Source organism: Perna viridis, chromosome 3 (assembly GCF_037379345.1).
Source record: "Perna viridis isolate PV_CMFRI_1.1 ecotype Kerala chromosome 3, ASM3737934v1, whole genome shotgun sequence".
NCBI classification, from domain to species: Eukaryota; Metazoa; Mollusca; class Bivalvia; order Mytilida; family Mytilidae; genus Perna; species Perna viridis.
In genome coordinates, this window is record NC_142447.1 from 22,665,461 (window position 1) to 22,687,011 (window position 21,551).

A 21,551-nucleotide genomic window follows, 5' to 3' on the forward strand; every position below is an offset into this window, starting at 1 on the left:
TATGTTAACATTCGTATTGGACTCGCCAGTAGCCGTAAATAACACTTAACATAACAACTCGTAGACATTTGTTGACATTCGTATCGATAAGTAAAGGCAGATGACTTTTTTAACATTGTAAATTCCCTAATATATAATGTTTTATTCATGTATTCAATAAATTTTGTGTGAAAGTTTTTAGTAATTTAAATAACGTCGTTTAATGCAACGGTACGCATTTAATATCGTTTACTTATTTTGTGCGTTTGTGTTGTTGTTGTTTTTTTTTTTGCTCGATTTTAATTTTACATGATGATTAAGTGTATGTGTCCATGTTACCCTATTAATTTGATTTTATTAATTATGCTTTGTTTCATGCACATTTCTTAAACAATAGCTAAACAATACTAAGTATTTGATACTTGTTAATTACTCGTCTTAACATGCTTATTGGAAATCAGATAGTATAATTCTTCTATCTTGAAAACAAATTCTTACAGATCCCTGTAAAGAATGTAGTATATATTCCTCATCAAATGAGAAACTAATGACTACTCGGAATTCCTCGTTGACGGGGAAGAATTGCAAGTCGCAATCATAAGCATTGAGGTTCAACGGGTTAACCGAACTTTTCAGGCGTGGGCAGAGACACGTTGATTCCTATAGTGTAACACCCGTGCTGCCTGGACATCTAAGGACGTATAAGGGTAAAAGACACAACTCTTACAAATCATTGAAACTTTTGTATTCAGCATTTGAAATCAATCTCATTTAAGCATCATAGTAACATGGATAGATTTTATTCTGTTTCAAATCACAGCTTGATTAGCTTTGGTGAAATTTAATATAATTCAAACATAAAACTAATTTCAAGAGTTATGTCCCTTACTCTAGGACTACCTCCTTAACAAGTTGGCGGTACATTAATTATTGCTTTTTTTGACCTGCCAAAACCAAACAATTTCTTTAATATCTGCAAAATTGTTCCGTTTTGAAAACTGTTTGGTATTGTAGTTAAGTATGAGCAACGTGTACCATGTACTAGGTTTGTTTGTTTGTTTGTTTGTTGGGGTTTAATGCCCGAGCAGCAATATTTCAGCTATATTCAAGCGATAGTGTACTAGGACTAAGTTAGATGTATTGATATTGTAAGAAACAAGCATGCCTTTTATAGCTTTACATAGAGTGTAAAGGGCATAGACAATGACTTAAGTTTATTATATAGATAGCAATGTTTTATGGAATGTTCCCAGTGTAATAAATATCGATAATTCACACTGTGAAATAAATTCGGTAATTTCACTCTTGCGCTTTCTCCCACCAAATCGTCACTCCACCAATCACAGAATTCAAAGTTCATATTGAAAATATCGATGAATTATGTAAAAAATCTATATAATAAATAGGACAATCAATTGGTTATCGTGAATAACCAAAATTTTATCACTCGTGCCGAGAACGCTTGAGGATAACTCACCAAAAATTCTATTGAATAAAGGGTTAGTAGAAAATTATCGAGGTAATAAAAATGTAGATAAAAGGTAAGTTCGAATAACAAATGGCAATATCAAGTAAAAAACCGGAAAATTGGAATCAACCGCAATGGTCATGACTTGGTATAGTCATTGTCAATGGAAATGGTGGGTTAGCGCTAGACCTCCCGCTTCTATTACAGTTTGGTGTTTCCGGTATATTTCAATACATACAGGTAGCATAAAATTACAATGTCTGGTGTAGGAAGTTGTTTCGTTTATTTTGGATTTGTATTAGGCATGATTTACCGTAAGAATGATTTGTAATCTTTAGGTATTTGATTCATGGTGTATCACATATTCTCACAGATGGTGACCAATGTGCATCAGGACCTTGCATTAATGGTGGGGTATGCTTTGATGATATTGGCAGTTACACTTGTAATTGTCAACTAGGTTATTCTGGCACCAACTGTGATATAGGTAAACTGTTTAAACACTACAGAAACTGATGGTTTAAATGTACTACCCGTATACTTATGACTTTTTAGTCAATGAAGACAGACACTAAATTCAAGCACTCGTATGGAGTTCTAGATAACATTAATTTTTAAATCTTAAGCATAAGTATAATTTTAAAATTAGAAGTTTCCGACAGTAATTCGTTAATGCACAAGTAAAAGCATACCATTGTCTGACTTGACTCGTTGTCTTAAACTCTATAAGTTCTTAAATGAAAAAAACCTTTTGTATACTTCATATTTCAGACATCGATGCGTGTGCTAAAGGACCTTGTAACAATGGAGGAATATGTACTGACGGTGTGAACGACTACACATGTACCTGTGTTGACGGGTATACTGGAATCAACTGTGAAACAGGTTAAAATTGAATAATGAAACTGAAATAAAACAAGTGAAATCGCATCACAAATAAATTTGATCTCTATTTTTCTTGTTTAAATAATACATGTAAATATCTATTTGTTTTTTTATATTTCAGACATAAACGACTGTGTCACGGGTCTCTGTAACAATGGAGGAACGTGTGTTGACAGTGTAAACAGCTATACGTGTGACTGTGTTGATGGGTTTACAGGTGCCAACTGTGAGACAGGTATTTCAGTAGGAAATTGCCAAATAAATTCTACCAACTAGTTTTCTTAGTATTTTAAAGAGATGTAGTGAAAATGAAATATTATTTAAGTATCAGTCCTTGTAAGAATCATGCAAAATCTGAAAAATGTGACACACCCCAATAAAGACTACATATTTTTATTTTTTGTAATTAAGTTGTTTTATGGGTCTATACTATGAAATGTGTAATTATTAATTCAAACCTGCCTGCTCATAGGAGATAATCAACATTGAAAATCCAATAGATTCTACTGTATATGAGTGTCATTTACAGAGTTATCTCCCTTGATTTTGAAATCTACAGTGCATTCTATTGAACTTTTATCTCCTAAGAACACGGGTTATATGAAAAAGTGAATGATAATTTCTGTTTACTATGGCAATTCAAACAAAATATCAAAAATAAAAATATGTAGGTTTTTAACCCACGAATCATATTTTGAATGATTCTAAGCTGGAGTACTACTTAAATCGTCAAGCATCAAATAAAATAGTATCAAATAAACAAATAAAACACTATTTTTTATAAAAAAAAATGGTACAGTTTTGTCATATTTTGTCTGATGTTACACAGGTTATAACTTAAATAGAAAACACAATATGGATCTGATCGATGGAGTTTCATATACTTTATTGAGGTAGATGGATTTGCATTTTAAAGGCTCGAGTTCCTCAAGATATGACAAAAAGATTTCATTTTTTGATTTAAATATTCACCCTACAACAATGGGGGAACATGTATTGACGATGTGAAAAGCTACTGCTCGATTTGCTGGTTTTAAATGTTAAACAGGTATATATACATATATATATTATAATTGTGAAACATAAATGAAGAACTTATTTGAATGTGCCTTCCTTTTGGTAACGATTTCAAACTTTATACGACGCATTTTCAGATATAGACGAATGTGCTAGTGGTCCATGTTTCAGTGGAGGGACATGTTCCGATGGTGTTAATGGCTACACATGTGACTGTATTGCTGGATATACTGGTACCAAATGCCAAACAGGTATATAAATAAAACATATGTGAAATTAATCATATGACAAAAAATCAAAACTCAATTTAGTGTTTTAAGTTTTTTTTACAATTTCAAACTATGCGCATTATTCATTTTAGACATCGATGAATGTGCTGGTGGTCCGTGTAACAATGGGGGAACATGTACTGACGGTGTTAACAGCTACACATGTAAATGCATTGCTGGATATACTGGTGCTAGTTGTCAAACAGGTATGTGAACTAGTGTGGACGTTTTATAAAAAGCAAATATTAAATGGAGCTTGTATTTTATACTTGTACAATTTATACAAATTTACTCGTTTACATTTCAGACATAGACGACTGTGCTGGTGGTCCGTGTAACAATGGGGGAACATGTGCTGACGGTGTTAACAGCTACACATGTATCTGCATGGCTGGTTATACTGGCGCTAATTGTCAAACAAGTATGAAAACAAGTGTGAACTTTATATATATAAAGTCTCAATGCATTGCTGTGAAATCGGACATATATATGACTCACAAACGTGTCCGGTTCCACAAACATGTCCGATTTCACAAAGGTGTCCGATAATACATCACATAACCGGAAACGTTGGAACACCCCGTCAGCATTATTAACTTCTAGGATGTAGGGTTACTTCGAGAGACGACATTACAGTACATTAGTTGTTTCTGCATTATGGTCTTGGAGACAGCTTTTAAAAAAAACCATATTATTCCATGGTAATCGTTTATGTTTACTGTTGGCTTCTTATGTTTGTTATTTGTTGCTTCCTGTCCTTACAACACATTTCAGAGAATAAAGAGCTGCCCCGAGCTCAGAATCATACGACCGCAGAATGTTGACCTCTGTCCACTTGGGGCAATTGTTAACCCAATATTAATTTTGATACACTGAAGCATATAGATTTACAGTTTGCTATGGACACAACAACTGTTATTGATTTATTAAAAAAACATAATTTACCATTTTAACCGCCCCGTGCAGTTCCGGGTGTCAGAAGAATAGGCTTGCAGCAGCGCTAAACTTGTCGTAAAAGGCGACTTAATAGTGCTCAGAAACCAAGCCGGGGCTAGGCGCTCTGCCACAGAGCAATTGGGTTATGTGCCCCAGGTGGTAGAATGGGGTCCCCCTAGCGGGTTACATGCTGGGGTTGTCCAGCTATAATATGGAAAACCTGACCGCAAACCATAGTGGTGCACCGTCTTGGGAAAGATGCCACGTTCCTTGCACGTTAAAGAACCCTGCTGTGGTATTCGATAGCAGTAGGAACCTTTGCGCTCCGCCACAGGAGGCTAAATTGCCCGACCCTACTCGTCCCTTCCTTTTATCTCATAGCAATAAAATGTGTCTACCCTATCATCCTTGTGTCCCATCCCTTTTTTCATTTCATTATCATTATTTCATGTTCATTTTATCATCCCATTTCATGTTCATCGCCTGAATATAGCTGCAATATTACTGCTCGGGCGTTAAACCCCAACAATCAATCAATCAATCAATCAATCAATCAATTAACTATTTTAACCCTTATTTTAAAAACGGGTAGGGCAACAACCTCCAAAAACTAAATGGTCTTCTACCAACGGTAGAAACGGTATGTATGTTAAGTTTCTAAAATATTGGATTTATTATTGTATATATAATGTTATCGTAAATAAAGGAAAAATAACGGACAACGACTACAGGGCGCTACCGGAAACAAAATGCAGTCGTAAAGAAATGGTGAGTATGAACCATGAATTGTACTAGTGGCGCACTCTCAAAGAAATAATGTCTCTTTAAGCTCCTAAAAATTAATAAAACGAACATAAACGGTAGTGTTCAATATAATTGTTAATCGGATGTTTGAGTGATCGAATTCACGTTTGTGAATGACCGCATCATGGTACGATGTACATGTAAGATGTTTTCCAATTTGAAGACAAAGATTGACATCATTATAAGATCGGAACTGCTTATTTAATCGGACACCTTTGTGGAACCGGACATGCATGTATGAGTCTTACATATATATATATATATATATATATATATATATATATATATATATATATATATATATATGTGTGTGTGTGTGTGTGTGTGTGTTTTTCAGACATAGACGACTGTGCTGATGGTCCGTGTAACAATGGTGGAACATGTATTGACGGTGTAAACAGTTACATATGTGACTGCATTGCTGGATATACTGGTGCCAACTGTCAAACAGGTATATATACATGTATGAACTTTTATATCAATAAAAACACAAGTACTCGTCTATAAGGTTTTATTTTTTTATACTATACGAATTACACATTTCAGACATAGACGACTGTGCTGGTGGTCCTTGTAACAACGAAGGAACATGTACTGACGGTGTTAACAGTTACACATGTGATTGCATTGCTGGATATACTGGTGCGAATTGTCAAACAGGTATGTAAAGTAGTTTGGCTTTCAATAGGAAAAATATATAATGTAATTTGTACTTAATGCTTTTCCTATTTCATACAATTTTTTGTTTTAATTTCAGACGTAGATGACTGTGCTGATGGTCCTTGTTTGAATGGGGGAATATGTATAGATGGAATTAACAACTACATATGTGACTGCATTGCTGGATATACTGGTACCAACTGTCAAACAGGTATATATACAAATATGAAATTCTATATTAAAAAAAATACAAGTACTCAATTTTATGTTTTCTGACAATAAGGTTTTACTTTTTACACATTTCAGACATAGACGACTGTGCTGGTGGTCCTTGTAACAACGGGGGAACATGTACTGACGGTGTTAACAGCTACATATGTGATTGCATTGCTGGATATACTGGTGCGAATTGTCAAACAGGTAAAATAGTGTGAAATCACATAAAAACGCAACCTAATTCTTTAATGCTTTAACTATTTCATACAGACGTATTTTACATTTCAGACATTAACGAGTGTGCTGGTGGTCCTTGTAACAACGGAGGAACATGTACTGATGGAATAAACAGCTATGCGTGTGACTGTGTAGACGGATTTACCGGAGATACATGTGAAACAGGTTGGATTTCCACTACCGTTGTTTTGATGTACTTAATATCGGAAAGATTTGATACCGTTGACAATTACATCTGTCATTCGATAGAATAGAAAGTGTTTGAAAAGTCCTTTTAAGTAAATCAAAATTGTATTCTGTAAACCGGAAAATTATCGCGCCGTCCTTTCTTGCGATTTCTGCGATCAATCTACTTTTGCGCGGCTTTAAATTCGCGATCATTTCCCGAATCGTATTAGACTGCTCTTCGATGAAAATTTTCTCGACAGTTTAATATACTGTCACAGGTCTTATCGCGATATAGCGAAAATAAAACTGCCGCAAACAACATCAAGGAGGTTTAATTCGATTAATAGATTTTGCATTTACTTTTGTTAATATTTTTGTATTGTTACGTTTGTTGATGACTATAAACAATCTAAAACCAAGATCCATTCATATAGGAAAGTTTGTATTCGATTATTTTCAACCGAGAGGTATACTGTTTGAAGTGAATAAATAATAAATCATATTAAACGTTTAAGAATTAAATTGATAGTTAGTGCAAAGACACAAGTTGTTTAATAAAAAATACTTGTTCTAAGGTTTTATTGGTAATTTTAAAATATTTTTTTTGTAAAAATTATGTACATTATACATATATAAGTCTTTTTTATATTTTCGTCTAATTTTAAGCACATTTTTTGTCAGATTTTTTTTTAGTTTTCATTTATCTTTGAATTGTATTATCTAGCTATATTCAATCGACATTATTTCATAATTGACAAGTAAAACATGTTTGAATTAAGATACAAATTTGCTTCGCTAATTATCCCTCGTGCTCGAATTTCTCGTTTCTTTTTCCGTTATATTAATGATAAGTTCAATAACCATGTGAATATTACAAAAGAATGCCGGAAAAAAATTTGTTAGCCCACAAATTTCAATAGCCTATTTTGATTAAGAACATTTAACCAGGTTCACTTCTTAAATCTAGCTTTTCTTGTAAAGATGACTAGATGGTTAATTGTCATTGAACAATATTTGCTGAAGTGGTTTACCGTTTCTTTTTTTATACAGACTAGACATTTAATTATTACGTTGATCAAGGCGATGGCGTTTTAATTCAAATTGTTAATTTTACGGATATAAGTATCAACATTCGAAGAAATAAAATGTTACCACAGGAATTACACAAATAAACCTTTTTAAAAGATAATTTCATAGTTCGTCGTATAACGGTTAAAAACGGTAAAATGATAAAAGCACATTTAGTTTATATTAAGAATTCTGTTACAATATCTTTTATACATGTCAAATCTTGTATGAATGATATTACAACTGAAACGCTACCAACGAAATATGAATCATACATTTTGATTATAAATTTAAAGTTGCTGATAAGTTTAATATTACCATAACGAATGCTATTTCCGCTTTTCTTTTTATTTTGAACTCTTTTACTATAATATCTGAGATTTGATGGCATAATTTCAGACATAGACGACTGTGCTGAGGTTCCATGTAACAATGGAGGAACATGTACCGACAGTATAAACAGCTACTCATGTGACTGTGCTGACGGTTTTACTGGAGTCAATTGTGAAATAGGTATGTATAATTATGAAGTTGATATGAACAAAGCGAAAAAACTCAACGAAAAGTTAGCATTCTTGTGCTAATATTTCATTGTATTTTATGTTTTCGTTGTTTTCATGTCATGTTGGTAATCTTTGTAACAATAACGGGAAATGCACTGATGGAATAAATAGCTACACATGTTAATGTTTTGACCGGTTTGCTGGGACACATTTGTGAAACGGGTATGTATAATAAGAGTGAAATCGATGTAAATAGCTGCAAATACATTATTGATTTTGTCCTTCTTTAGGTTTTTATTCTTTATTACTTTAAAGCAAATCTCATTGCAGACATAGACGAGTGTGCTATTGCATTATGTTACAATGGCGGAATCTGCATTGACGGTGTTAACAGCTATACATGTGACTGTGTTAACGGATTTACTGGAGCAGACTGTGAAACAGGTACACTTTTAAAGGAAAAAGTTCTTCGATGTATTGTTGTATATGAGTATGCACATTCCCATCTGAATAACAGGGTGTAACTTACAAGTAATAAATATCAAAGATCTACAACTTCTATAACGCCCTTCAAACCATTTTAACAACCACTTAATTCATTGTTTCAGTCTATTTTCATATGGCCTTTTTTGGTATTTTTACCTCAATTGCTCATTTTTGTCCATTAAATACATTGAAAACATGTTTACAAGTATGTTTTAATATCATTTTGTTTTTTTTACTAAGCAATTAATATATTTTTGTTTAAAATGATATAGGAATGTACTGAAGAACTTGCTCATTATAAGATTTAGTTACGTTTATTCATTGTTTACTAAAAATTGTTCAAAGGGGAATATTACCGGTATCCCTAAAACACATTTCTGCTAACATTTTCTTGTGTAAAACATTTACATCAAAATTATTTCAGACATAGACGACTGTGCGTCAAATCCATGCGGTGTCACTGGGACATGCATTGATGGAGTTAATAGCTATAAGTGCCAATGCCTAAACGGCTTCACGGGCGTTAATTGCGATGCAGGTAAACTTTTACTCCGTTTCCGAGTCCAAAATCTGATTTACAATTCAAAGCTAATGAATCTGTAATGATTGTTCAATAATAGGATAATTTGATTAATCTTTAAATTTTAGATAGATGATCGTTTCGACACAATTAAAATATGACTCATCTTACATCTAAATGCTCATCGGGTACTTTGAAACGGTACAAGTACTTTTATTGTTGAAAATTCTTTAAAAATAGACTTTTTTTTTGGTTTTTTGTTTGTTTTTTGTTTGGTCGGTAGAAGTAAGTTCGTACGTGTACATTTAAAGTAAAATGGTACTAGTATGTCCTGAACGCAGGCGTTTTATTTAACAGATATGACCAATTGTATTCCTTGGGGCTAACTGTTTATCGCGTTTAAGTATGGATTAAATTTTACAGTTGTTCTCTATTCAAGACTATAGTTGTAGATAATGATGTTGAGGAAATGATCCTTGAAGGATTAGTTCCGAATGGAAAACTCGACCATGATAAAGTCAGCTGTGGTAATTATAGATTGCACTCAGACTTAAAAAAAAATGAATAATAGCAAAATTTTATTGGAGTATGTGTTAAATTGATTGATAACTTATTTTGAAAAAAAATGTGTTATTTTACGATTTCTTAATAGTTTTTTTTAAATGTCATGTAAACCTTTCTCTAAGATATAATTACTTAGTACATGGTAATATAGAAATAACGTTATGTGAAGTGAGGGGAAATTATGTGAAAAATAAAATATTGTATTGAAGCAAATGGATGGGCGTATTTAAAATAATATACCTTATCCCTCTTGGATCCAAATTGCATTATTTTGCTCAAGTTACTTTTAAGTTCTTCTGGAACCGAACAAAAAGAACGTTATTTGTGTCTTCGATGAAAAAAAATGTCTTTTTAATACAATGTGATAACTGCGAGAAACAATCCATCATAATAAATCGGTAACATTTTATTCATTTATTTTAACTTTAGGTCTGGACGATCAACTATGCAATTTTCTCAGTTCAAGTAGCACAAGTAAGTTCAAGACCAGCGAACTTATTGTAAAAAAATAAAGCACTCTAATGTGTTCAAAACAATGGGCCTCACTTTTAGCAAAACGATATATCTTCAAAGGAGAATGCAACATCATTTTTATGCCGACTTTTTTGTAATTCATATGACACCAAAATTTAAAACAACCGCATTTTTTATATAGCTCTAGCCCATGTATAGACCATGGACTGCCTCTTTGTTCATACCAATCATTCAATTATCTTGACGTCATAGTACCTATATTTGTCCATTTTACTTTGAAGATCAATTCGCCCCATTGTTCTTAAATAGGCCCATCGGCATTGTCAAAATGCAGTTGATTCGAATTTCTGCAGCCCTATATAGAGTATGGACATGGTGAATATGTCAAAGTGGCAACAACCCTACCGGGAAGAAAATGTCAGCTCAAGACCATCCATTGATTTTCAATAAATGACGAGGAAACCCTCACACTACAGGGCTGGCTGCAGCTGCCCCTCAAATAAAATTCTCACACTGCTTTTATGTTGCAGGATTTGGGTCAAAAATATGCGACGTTGTTCTCATACTGTTGATTTTTGTTGCTGCACGCATCATTTTCAAATAACGGAAAGATGGTTACAGAAATGAACCTTGAGACATTTATTCATTAGCACCCGAAATTATGCACTCACACAGTTTCGATGATACTACGGGCTGAATTGTTTGATGTATGTATTTTTTTTCTTTAACTGTCTTTTAACATATTCTTTTACAAGACGCATTGTTGTGTTGCTCGAAGTAGAATGCTGTAAACCATCTTTTGTTTTGTATTGTGAAGGTACAGATATTGCACATACCTGTTATTTCGTAATTATTTTTTCCTATGTTTGATGTCAACGTTTCTATGCTTGATTTTGTAGTCATCTGTTGATATGTGTTTGAGTTTTACTCACCTTGTAACTGTTTCAATAAAACCTTATGTTTGCTTTACGATAGTTTATTTTTTATATTTGACGCACGTCAAAGAATATTTTGGTAATTACTGTATGAGATTTGTTGCGCCATTGGTCTTAGTCCAACATTTTTCGCTATTTTTACACATACGTTAACAAAGAATGGAGAGAGGGTGAATAAGGCTTTTATTTGCTTAAAATACAACTGAAAATTAATTATAGAGTGTTGAAAGATATAATTGTGAATTTGAAGATTTGAATCATCACAAATGAGAAAGCACAAAGACTTCGGATATCCTTGCATGGAATAAAAACCAACAGACACATAGAACAAAGAATATAAAATAATCAAAATAATACCTACAAAGTAACAAAAGTAAATGAGCAACTCGGGACTCCACTAAATCTGGGAGCATGTACCAGGTGCAACGGTAAGGTAAGCAAGCCTCCTCTACTTTTCTAGAAACACCCGCCGAGTTGCTAAACAAAGTCAAGTCCAGGGCAGATGAAAGAGAAAACAAAAAGTATGACATATTGAACAAATCAGTTTTCATGGTGCCAATGGATACAACGTAATGATCCATGAGTTTATGAAGACGACGATGAATCTTCTGTAGTGATGACTTCAATCTTGTAGCAACATAAACCTGTTCCAGAAACCTAATTGTAAGTAGTCTAACGCGATACAAAAGGCCTGCGTAGTTACAGCAAGATCTGGTATATCGTATGAGTTGTGATATGAAATCTCCATACGCAGGTGCTGAGGGTAAATTCCACAGATGAAAGGAAAGTTGACAATACGGAATGCAAAGTAATCGCGTTTGTCGTAAAGTTTTCCTTTACAATATTTTTTCTTTTACCATCGATCTCTAAGTGTAGGTCAAGATATGAAGCTGACTTAGCATCCTTTATCTCATGTTCTTTGGGATAGATGCAATTTATCAACTCCCCGAAACTAGAATTGATTAACGATAATACGTCATCTACATTGCGGGAACTTAGATTCGAGGATCTAGCAACACGATGTTTCTTCTCAGATAGTGTGTCAATTTTATACTTTTTTACTAACTGGTCATATTTTGACACGGAAATGGTGTCCACCCCCAAGAAACAACTTTTTAGTGAATACATTTATTGTTTGAAAGTTTATAATAGGTGAAAAAATAAATTTGTTTCTTGTGTGTGAACATAGTTTTCTGTGTGTAAATATGTCAGAAAGAAAACAACGAAATTAACATTTATGACATCATTAAGGCGTCATGAGTTAATGCCACCAAATAAATTTTCCGTATATTTATGTATTTTCTTATGTTATGAACAATATTTAAGTCAATATTTTTTAAGTCAATAAACATAGCCTTGTGCATCTATAACTTCAGATATTTGCACAGGTTTTTACTTACCCCACTGTATTTGTTTTACTGCTTATAATAAGCTTCATGCACTTTTAAGTGCTAATGCAAGAAATTCGATTCAGAGTCGGGAAGATATTTTAAAAGAACCGTCTAAAAAGTGGAACGACAAAGTTAATATCTATCTGTTAACCTGACTAATGAGATTTTATTTGATAGGTATATTCAGAACTAGTAGAAATATATTGCCCAATTATACTCATTTCTTAATTTACAAATATTAAGGGCAAAACTGCAAAACTAAAACTTTTAATATAGGAGTGTCAAGGTACCCTTTTTAAAATTAGTCCCCTTTAAAATTTCGCCAAAATAATGGAGGGTATAAAAACATGGTCCTCCTTATCAAAGTCTTTTTTAGTTTCCATAACAAAAATGGAGTAATTAGTTAGGATTAAAAATGAAATCGGCATATGTGAAGCAAATGTTGCGGTAAGTCTTATTAATTAAAAGGTTTTTCAAGAACGAAGTTACATGTGTGTGAAAGAGTCTTGTGTTTAAACGAATAAATGCATTTTATATCGGATATAAGAAAAGGAAAACTGGGTTCCTTAAGGTGAAATATTCAGACAGTTGTTAAAATTGTATTTCAGTTGCACTGTAATTTGTGTGTTCACGATGAAATATCATGATGACAATATATATATTAAATATATGTATCAAATTGTGTACATTGTATATTAGTCATATTTCGACACGGATTGTGATTCGCTCTCATACCGATGACGATTTAACTGATATTGTATCAGGGTAACTTGATAAATTTGTTTAATTATAGTGTCAATACAGTGAGCAGCATAAAAATGCAAACTAACATCACACGTAAATGATTATGCAATGGAAGACAAGGAAAGAAGCAGAACATGGAAACCAAACGATAATACAAACAAAACAAAAAGTTTATCTGCGATACAGTCTACATTATAACTTGGTACTCTATATGCCAGAGACTAGTCACTCCTAACAAAATCTATATATTGTACAAAATTACCTGTGCCTCCCCAGTCATTATACTGGGTAAATAATGCTATATGTTTTACATTTGACTTATACATACTGAGGGAAAGAGATATTATTCATGATTTTAGCTATGTCAAAAATGTCAAAATTTACCTGTATAAATCAGTAGTTACTATTAGTTATCAATCGTTGCGCCAAGGGTTGATCAACATTAGATGATTTCATGGAACATTTCAAAATATCCATAGAAACAAGATGGCGGATAAACACTACATTCAATGCAAAATTCTCGTAGGAAAAATAAATTTTGAATTTTTTTCAATCTCGGAAGTAAGAACGAAAAATAATTGTAAGGGAATCGTAGTACAGAACGAGATGAATAAAATAGCAAGTTTTTGAAAGGAACCGTCGAGTAATTACAAAAATAAACGCAAAAAACCTCAAACAATCTGAGGTGACTTGGACTAAAGAAATCATTAACAAAAAAATAAAACAAAAACAAAACAAAACAAGAACAAAAACAAAGTAAACAGAAAAGTTGAATAAACATTGTGTTTTTTATAACCAAAGTTCCTAAAGAAATATTTTGTTTGTTGTTCCAACTCAAAAACATCATTGAATGGCAGGTTAAACGGTCTGACCCTATGAAGTTCTTATTTAAAAAAAAGGCAAATTACTCGAGTACAAAATCGGTCATCTATAAAAAAAAATTATAAATCATCGAAAAATAGCTACAAAAATGTAGTTTACTACAGCACACAAACTTGGCTAATATGTTGCAGGCATTGCGTACAAGACTAATCAAGGGAGCCAAGATTCCAGCGGAAATCAAAAGAATGTAGTCCAGGGATAAAGACAAGACATGGAAAACACACACAACAAAATACATATTTTTTTTAATTGGTGAAATAGACTTCACACCTTCGATATTTGTATGGGTATCTAAAGCCAGAACGTAACTACTATGTTTGAATCATTGAGAACGAAAATCAACTATGACATAAATGCATTCTAGTAACCACAAGGCAAGTTTGGATGAAGCAAAGTGTCATCACATTTTAAAGCGTCCTCACTTTTATGATATATTTTAGGTGTATACATATGTAAAGACGTTACGCGCGCTGTTCGTACCTACAGTGGTAACACAACGTTACGACGTTTTGGGGGAGAATCAGAGGAAATGTGGACGCTGTTTTTCTTTGATAAAAAGTTGTCTGATAAATAACCACGAAAAAAAACCAACTTTTTGTGACTTATGATTAACCGCACCATGCAATCTAGATAGCTTTTTTTACCGTTACTGAAAACGTGATTTTTATGGCGTTGTGACAATTTGTAAGATTTGTAAAATATGTGGTTGTAAGAGTAATAAGAATCAGAAATTAAAAGTCTAGGACTTAATGAAAAGCTGAAGAAAATAACATTCAGAAAACAGTTGTTGTTGGAAAACGGAATATAGAGTAATATAAAAATAGGACGTGAACTTTGCATAAATTGCCGTAATGCGAAAAAGAGCATGTGTGACATTTTGAAAGACTCAATAAAAGTTGCCATATTACGTAAAACTCTGTTTTTCTTTTAAAATATGTTGAAATTTATGATTTTGAGTAAAATAATATTACTTAAATGTAAAAAGAGTGTACCTCTGTCCATATATGATACTCCTTTTCTTTGTTTGAATTGGTGTACTAGTTCTGCTGTGTTCTGTGGGACAGTTTTGTCCTTGGTATTTCTGAACATTTGCTGGGGAATGAGGTCACCATGACGTCAAAAGAAAACAACATTAAAAAACTTGGATATTTGGCATCTTTTTAAATTTCGTTTAATTATAAAAAAATAAATTTTCTATGTCATTTTGAAATTATTCATGCGACTAAAAATGTTACCTGGGACAGCTGAACAATTACAGATTTCAACATTTTTAGGGTGTATTTATATGACTACGGCGCTTTATTTTGATATTTATCCAGCTAAATATATTGCTACACCCATATTCTTTAAGAATAATTCATAATTCGATAGATTACTACAGGTTAATTAGTTTTATCGCATTTTTAATGGTCGATTACGCCGCTATTTTGAAACAAGTACGAACAACACGCGTTAAGTCAAAGTGTTTGTAAAGCGTTATTGTAAATAGTGCAATCAACAATAATTACTGTTAAACGAAAAATATTTAGACTGTATTTTTTTGTTTTTTTGTTTTTTGGTTTGTTTTGTTTGTATTCGAGCAATTACCGTCCGCCCTTTTCAATTCGTAGTAGTTCGTCAAATTCTCTTAACCAGCAATATTCGAATTATTTTAATTTGTCTAACAAATCTTCACGCGAAAATTTCCTGGCCGTCAGAACAATAATAATATCAATCTGAGTGTTATCTCGATATAAACAAAACAAATAAACAAAAAAACAAAAACAAAACTAACAAAAACGAAATAACAAAAACAACAAATAACAAACAAACAAACAACGATTGAAGTCAATCCACAATACTTTATTGTGTTGAAAATGGTACATTAAATTGTGAATCTTTTTTTTTTAATTCCTAGCAGTCCGTTCAAGACTTCCGGGATATTTTGTTTACTCAGATGATTACTATCAACCATAATATTCCATGAACAAAGAGAACAACATATATCTCAATTTTATAAATCAGTTATATACAATTATACTTTAATGTTATAACTTGCATAACTACACTTTTGCACGTGTTTTGATATATTCTGTTTCATTGTAATATTCGCTATTTTGTTATTTCCATCATAATGCTTCACACGAAATATGTCTAACCTACTTTTGTAACCGAACCAATTCTGTACAGTGCTTGGTATGAAAATTTACCGAGTCCGTCAAATTCCATACGTACAGATTGTGTTCAATAAGATAAGATCAAGTGTGTATATAACACGGTGTTAACCAGTACATGGCGAATTTTATTTTCCTGTGTAATTTCTTGAAGGTTTGTCAATAGCTATATTATGTCATAAAAAACAGGCAAAACAGTTAAGTAACGACCTTAAGATTTTATCTTTGCTAAGTTCTTTTCTATATATTCCTCTTTCGTCTACATTGAACTTGACTTTTTATGAGATTATGAGCAACTCGGCGGGTGTTTCTAGAAAAGCAGAGGACGCTTACCCTAGCAGTACACCTGGTCCATGCTCCCAGTTTTTAGTGGAGTCCGAGTTGCTCATTTCCTTTTGTTACTTTGTATGTATGATTTTAGTTACTCCATGTTCTTTGTTGTGTGTGTCTGTTTTCCGTGTATGGTCTTTGTCCCTGGATTACATTCTTTTGATTACCGCTATAACCTTGGTTCCCTTGATTACTCTTGCATTTGCCCATGCAGTTATTGTCTTTCATAGTTTTCATTTTCTTTTCACACATTTTCTTTCACGTTTTTGTAAAATGACCAAATTTTTCATATCCACTTGCAGTTTGGGGTATATTAAGAAATCTCTCGTCTATCTGTTCGTCCATCTGTCCAATTGTCTTGTCAGCGCAGCTTATGGTGAGCATTACTATTAATTGGAATCGGAGACTATACACAATGGGAAAGAATGCAATCTTACTCAAAGAGAGCATATCAGCACGACCCCTTTGTTGACGCATTCAAGTCTTGAAATTACAATTTTGATGCAATGTTTTGTTATGTGATATGTATTTTTATTTCAGTTTTTCCATGTATCTTCTCTGCTGCTGAAATTATTAGGAATCTTCTTGAATCATTAACATTAAAATTTTCGACTGTTTTGACAATATCATCTTCAATATTATATCAGAGGATCGAACTTACCCGGTACCTCAGATTGTCCATTTCTTCGTAAACAATAAATGAATTTAGTCTCTAAATACTGTAATTTGTATTGTATATAGTCTCCGCTTCATCTATACTGATTCTTCATATCTGAAGGTATCCTCACCAAGCATTGCTTACTTCTTCCTGTTATCTTTTTTATTATTTTTTAAAATTTATTTCTGGAAAACATGTAAGTAAGGTATCGGTGTTTAAAGAGCAACGTTAGCTAAAAGCAAACTATTTTCCGTAAGTCACGCAAGTCCTGTCGTCGATTTCACAAAAAGTCGTAAGTGTGAAATTGATCGTGAATTATGACGTCACAATGCTATTTTAAGTTGTGACGTCATTTCGTACGATCAACTTTACACTAATAATTTTTTGTGAAAGTTACGCCTGTAATGCATTGTTCCGAACAAGGCCAATATTTAGATTGGAACAAAAATTTTGTATTGGCCTGGTTCGACAGTCTGTATCATATGGTCTTAGAGAATATTACTGAAGTTAATTAAACATCTGACTTTTTATGACTGACACTTGTATTACATTCAATTATGGAATAAATCATTGACATTTTAGAGATCAGACTAAAACTTTATGTCAATAACCTACCCATTGGTTTGTTCAATATTGAATAAGATTGTCTGAAGTATACACTACTGTTTGTGTTGACAGTTTTTTTTTCAATGTATATACTGAGTACTCATTTTGTTTTTGTTACTTGTAGTTATTTTTGAAAACAAACTCAAATGAGTAAAATTATAGATAATGAAATTAGAAAAAAAATCTTATGAAAGATGTAATTTTTTTTCAGATCACATTGCTATGGCTAGCAGTTTTTGGGGACCATGCGGTACATGACTTTATTTCGTTCAGATACTTCCCATTTGCGGTAATACTCTATTTGTTTGTTTGATTATAATAAGCAATTTTTGGAATTATTGTTCCGGGTACGACAATGGATAGTTTTTTTTTTATATATTTTTACAGTGACATTTCAATTGTACAACAAACACCAAAGACTTTTAAAAAATGCTCAGAATCCCGTTCTGTTGTAGATGATGAGATTACTTTTCAGCTAAATTTACTAGTACAAGTATGAGTATTGGGATTGGTTGCTTTCTGTTGTATACATTTATTATGGTTGTACAAAATGTAGACTTGTGAATTTCAATCGAGTTAAATTAACACTTTACTATTTTTTCATCATCATTCTTTTGAAATTATCATTACAGGTGCATTTTTCGTAACTAAGGACCTTTTTTAAACTTGTATGTATTAGCCCGATTGTTTTCATGCCAAGATTTTCATTATCATATTATAATAGAAATTAGAGCCTCCGTAGTTTATCTATTGAACCAGAGCTTTTGTACTCGTACGATTGTTCGTATCCGTGTATGTAAGAAAAAAATCTAGTATTGCAAGGCATTCAAAAACGGCATTCGTTGACATAAACGCATTTATATTAATGCTAAAAAACAGCAGAAAAAATATACAACAGTGTTGAAATTTTTCAATATATTTAAAAGAATCACTTGATGTGTGCTAAGAAGTATCAAGACAAGAACTGTTACATCTATAATACAACAATGCAGAACCGAACAGACATGCATGACCCTGTCAAAATGTTGGTGGTCGAGGTAAGGTGAATATTATATTTCGGGATCTTCACATTGGAAATGGCCTCCCTTCTATATTCCCTCAGCTGTATAACAATAATAATTTAATTTGATTTATAACAAGCCTCCTGAATGGATTTTTCTCTTTGAGAAAATCAGGATATTTTGTATAACCTGGCTTGGTACTATGACATCATTAACTTCGGTTGGTCGTATCATTTCGGACTCACTCGATGTTTGCCTATCAGTTGACGAAGTGTTGCGTTCCACAACTAAATTGAAAGTTCAGAGTTCAAAAGCTTGATTTAAAGACATTACAACACAAGTTCTAATGAGCTGTTAAAACCGACACAAAATGTCTGGTATATTTCCGAAAAAAGGTATACACTTATTTTGATAGTAAGTTACAAATGTACGATCTAAAAAAAGAACATAAATCATCATCAATGCATAGTCTTCTTAAATCTACCTAAAATCTTCATGTTTCAGATCACTGAAATTTGTGATTTTTTTTCATAATTCTAAACCAATTATGAACCGAGTCCATACATTTATCTACGCCAGGGTTTATGGTTAAAATGAGAAAGTTAAAAGCACGCTAAAATCAGTGGTATCAGGAAGTGTATATAGAGGGAGAAGTCGCATGTAATCTAAAGAGGACACTGCCGTTGCTATTTGGCTGTTAATTAGCCAATTTTTCTCAAATTTCTCTGCTGAAAACATGATGAATTTGCTAAGGTTGTTTGTAAAAACTTCTGAATAGATTTTGATAGTAATATCCCAAATTAAAGATACAGGATTGGAGAATAGTAACATATATTTTTTTTAATTTATTCAAAATAAGAGAAATATTAATATTTTCCATTTAAAAATTAGGTCTTTTTAGACAAATAAGCAAAAAGTTCACTTTTTAAAGGTCCGTAAAGTATGATTTGTCATTGAATGTTTGTGAAAACTATTGCACTAATTATTAAAATTAAATTAACATCAAGTGAAAGAGAAATATCTGCTGATTGACAATGGTTATTTTTATTAAGTGTGCTTTGAATAATAATAAAATGATTACTAAATGAATGTACCTATGTCTTCAGAAAGAAATATTAAATTTTCATTTTCCTAAACTATAACACAGTAAGCTGTTAATCATTGTATCTTTCTGTTTGTTTAACCATATGAATTTACTACCAATTAAATAATATAATAATGTTGGAAATACTAAATTTACAGTTAGAAGTTGACAAATTTTATTAATTTTCGATGGGGTAAATACTGATAAATAATAAGAAATTATTGATGTGTACAGGTAAATTATGACATTTTTATTATATTTCAGTGTTTTGAGACATATCCTCAGTATTTTCATCACAACTTTGTCATTATCAATTTGTCAATTTTATAACTAAAATCCTGAATAATTTCTTTCCTCAAAGTATGCATACGTCAAATGGAAATCTTTTTGGCTTTACGTTTAACCAGTGCAAAAACCGGGCAGGCACAGTTATTTTTACACATAATACAGATTTTGTTAGGGGTGACCTGTTTGGCATAGAATATATATGCCGATTAGCAAGAAGACTTCAATGTCCAACACAATACTATAGTTAGCGAGAGTCGATTGTGCAAATTAAGATCGATAGAAAATATATTATCCCAATTTAATTGGTAGAATCAATATGTTTTCTATAATGACGAACTCTCAGCACATTACCTTCAATGGATGATAAATGTTTTATTATTATTCTATTTTCATTGAAATTGTAATTTCACAATCGAATAAAATGTTTTTGTTTTCCTGTCACCAAAATGAATAATTCAATATTTTAGGCACGACTATTCCAGATGACCAGGGATCGTTTGCGGTACTTCCGGCAAGTGCCGAAGTACCATTACGACCACGATCTTGCGAACTTTAAACGTCTTTGTGACAATGGCAACGCTACATTGTGGCTATCAAAATAAATTGAGTTCAGTATAATTTTGCATTCCATTTGTCAGACAGAATTTATTCTTACAGTGTAAAGTACCGTACATTGCCAATTAACAATAAGTTATTCAATGAAATCTTGACGAATTGGTAATTAGAATTAATTAAGCCCCCATTTGAAATAAACGAGGTCGTAAAAAATTCTATGTAATAAAGTAATCTAACTTCAATTTTAGTTACTTTATGTTCTTTGTTGTGTATGTCTGTTTCCATGTCTGGTCTTTGTCCCTGGATTAAATTCTTTTGATTACCGCTATAACCTTGGTTCACTTGATTACTCTTTCAAAATATTTATATTCCATGTATATTATAAATGAGGCAATTACATTGGGAATGGGGCATAGGGATGGGGCAATGGGGGTATTGGGAATGGGGAGATAGGGCGAGGGATTTGGACCCTAGCCAATCTTGTCACAATATTTTGTATAATGCCTACTATCAAGGACGTGGTTTCCTAAACAGTTTACACTGCTTCATTTTTACAAATTGTAGTTTAAATTTAAACATTGCCACAAAAAACTGAGTGACAGTAGGTGCTCCAAAAGGGAAAGAATACCCTGCTGTGTCATCGATATCCGTCGTATCGCAGAAAATCTCC

At 32.4% G+C, this 21,551-nt stretch overlaps 2 protein-coding genes across 2 annotated transcripts in view; both read left to right on the plus strand.

The window, feature by feature from the left end:
• Positions 1-11,223, plus strand: part of LOC148621468 (uncharacterized) — a 32,104-nt gene extending 20,881 nt beyond the window's left edge. Inside the window, exons 12-28 of the mRNA XM_088574072.1 lie at positions 1,821-1,934; positions 2,219-2,332; positions 2,454-2,567; positions 3,487-3,600; positions 3,711-3,824; positions 3,926-4,039; positions 5,696-5,809; positions 5,905-6,018; positions 6,116-6,229; positions 6,325-6,438; positions 6,523-6,636; positions 8,107-8,220; positions 8,541-8,654; positions 9,121-9,234; positions 9,663-9,743; positions 10,210-10,254; positions 10,785-11,223. Coding sequence (XP_088430198.1) covers positions 1,821-1,934; positions 2,219-2,332; positions 2,454-2,567; positions 3,487-3,600; positions 3,711-3,824; positions 3,926-4,039; positions 5,696-5,809; positions 5,905-6,018; positions 6,116-6,229; positions 6,325-6,438; positions 6,523-6,636; positions 8,107-8,220; positions 8,541-8,654; positions 9,121-9,234; positions 9,663-9,743; positions 10,210-10,254; positions 10,785-10,858 — 1,796 coding nt within the window. The 3' untranslated portion in view covers positions 10,859-11,223. The remainder of the gene's footprint in view (positions 1-1,820; positions 1,935-2,218; positions 2,333-2,453; positions 2,568-3,486; positions 3,601-3,710; positions 3,825-3,925; positions 4,040-5,695; positions 5,810-5,904; positions 6,019-6,115; positions 6,230-6,324; positions 6,439-6,522; positions 6,637-8,106; positions 8,221-8,540; positions 8,655-9,120; positions 9,235-9,662; positions 9,744-10,209; positions 10,255-10,784) is intronic.
• A 5,145-nt stretch (positions 11,224-16,368) lies between these two features.
• Positions 16,369-20,944, plus strand: LOC148621469 (uncharacterized). Its single transcript, XM_088575919.1, has 4 exons — positions 16,369-16,513; positions 18,165-18,242; positions 18,880-18,990; positions 20,794-20,944. The coding sequence occupies exons 1-4, from the start codon at positions 16,478-16,480 to the stop codon at positions 20,926-20,928; spliced, it is 360 nt and encodes a 119-aa protein (XP_088432045.1). The 5' UTR covers positions 16,369-16,477; the 3' UTR covers positions 20,929-20,944.
• Positions 20,945-21,551: the final 607 nt, after the last annotated feature.

Excerpts from the sequence above, each read along its gene's own strand:
- LOC148621469 (XM_088575919.1), top strand. The coding sequence starts at position 16,478 with ATGGCGAATTTTATTTTCCTGTGTAATTTCTTGAAG. Across the intron at positions 16,514-18,164 it reads TCCTGTGTAATTTCTTGAAG|ATCACATTGCTATGGCTAGC; the intron begins GTTTGTCAATAG and ends ATTTTTTTTCAG. Across the intron at positions 18,991-20,793 it reads TCAAAATGTTGGTGGTCGAG|GCACGACTATTCCAGATGAC; the intron begins GTAAGGTGAATA and ends TCAATATTTTAG.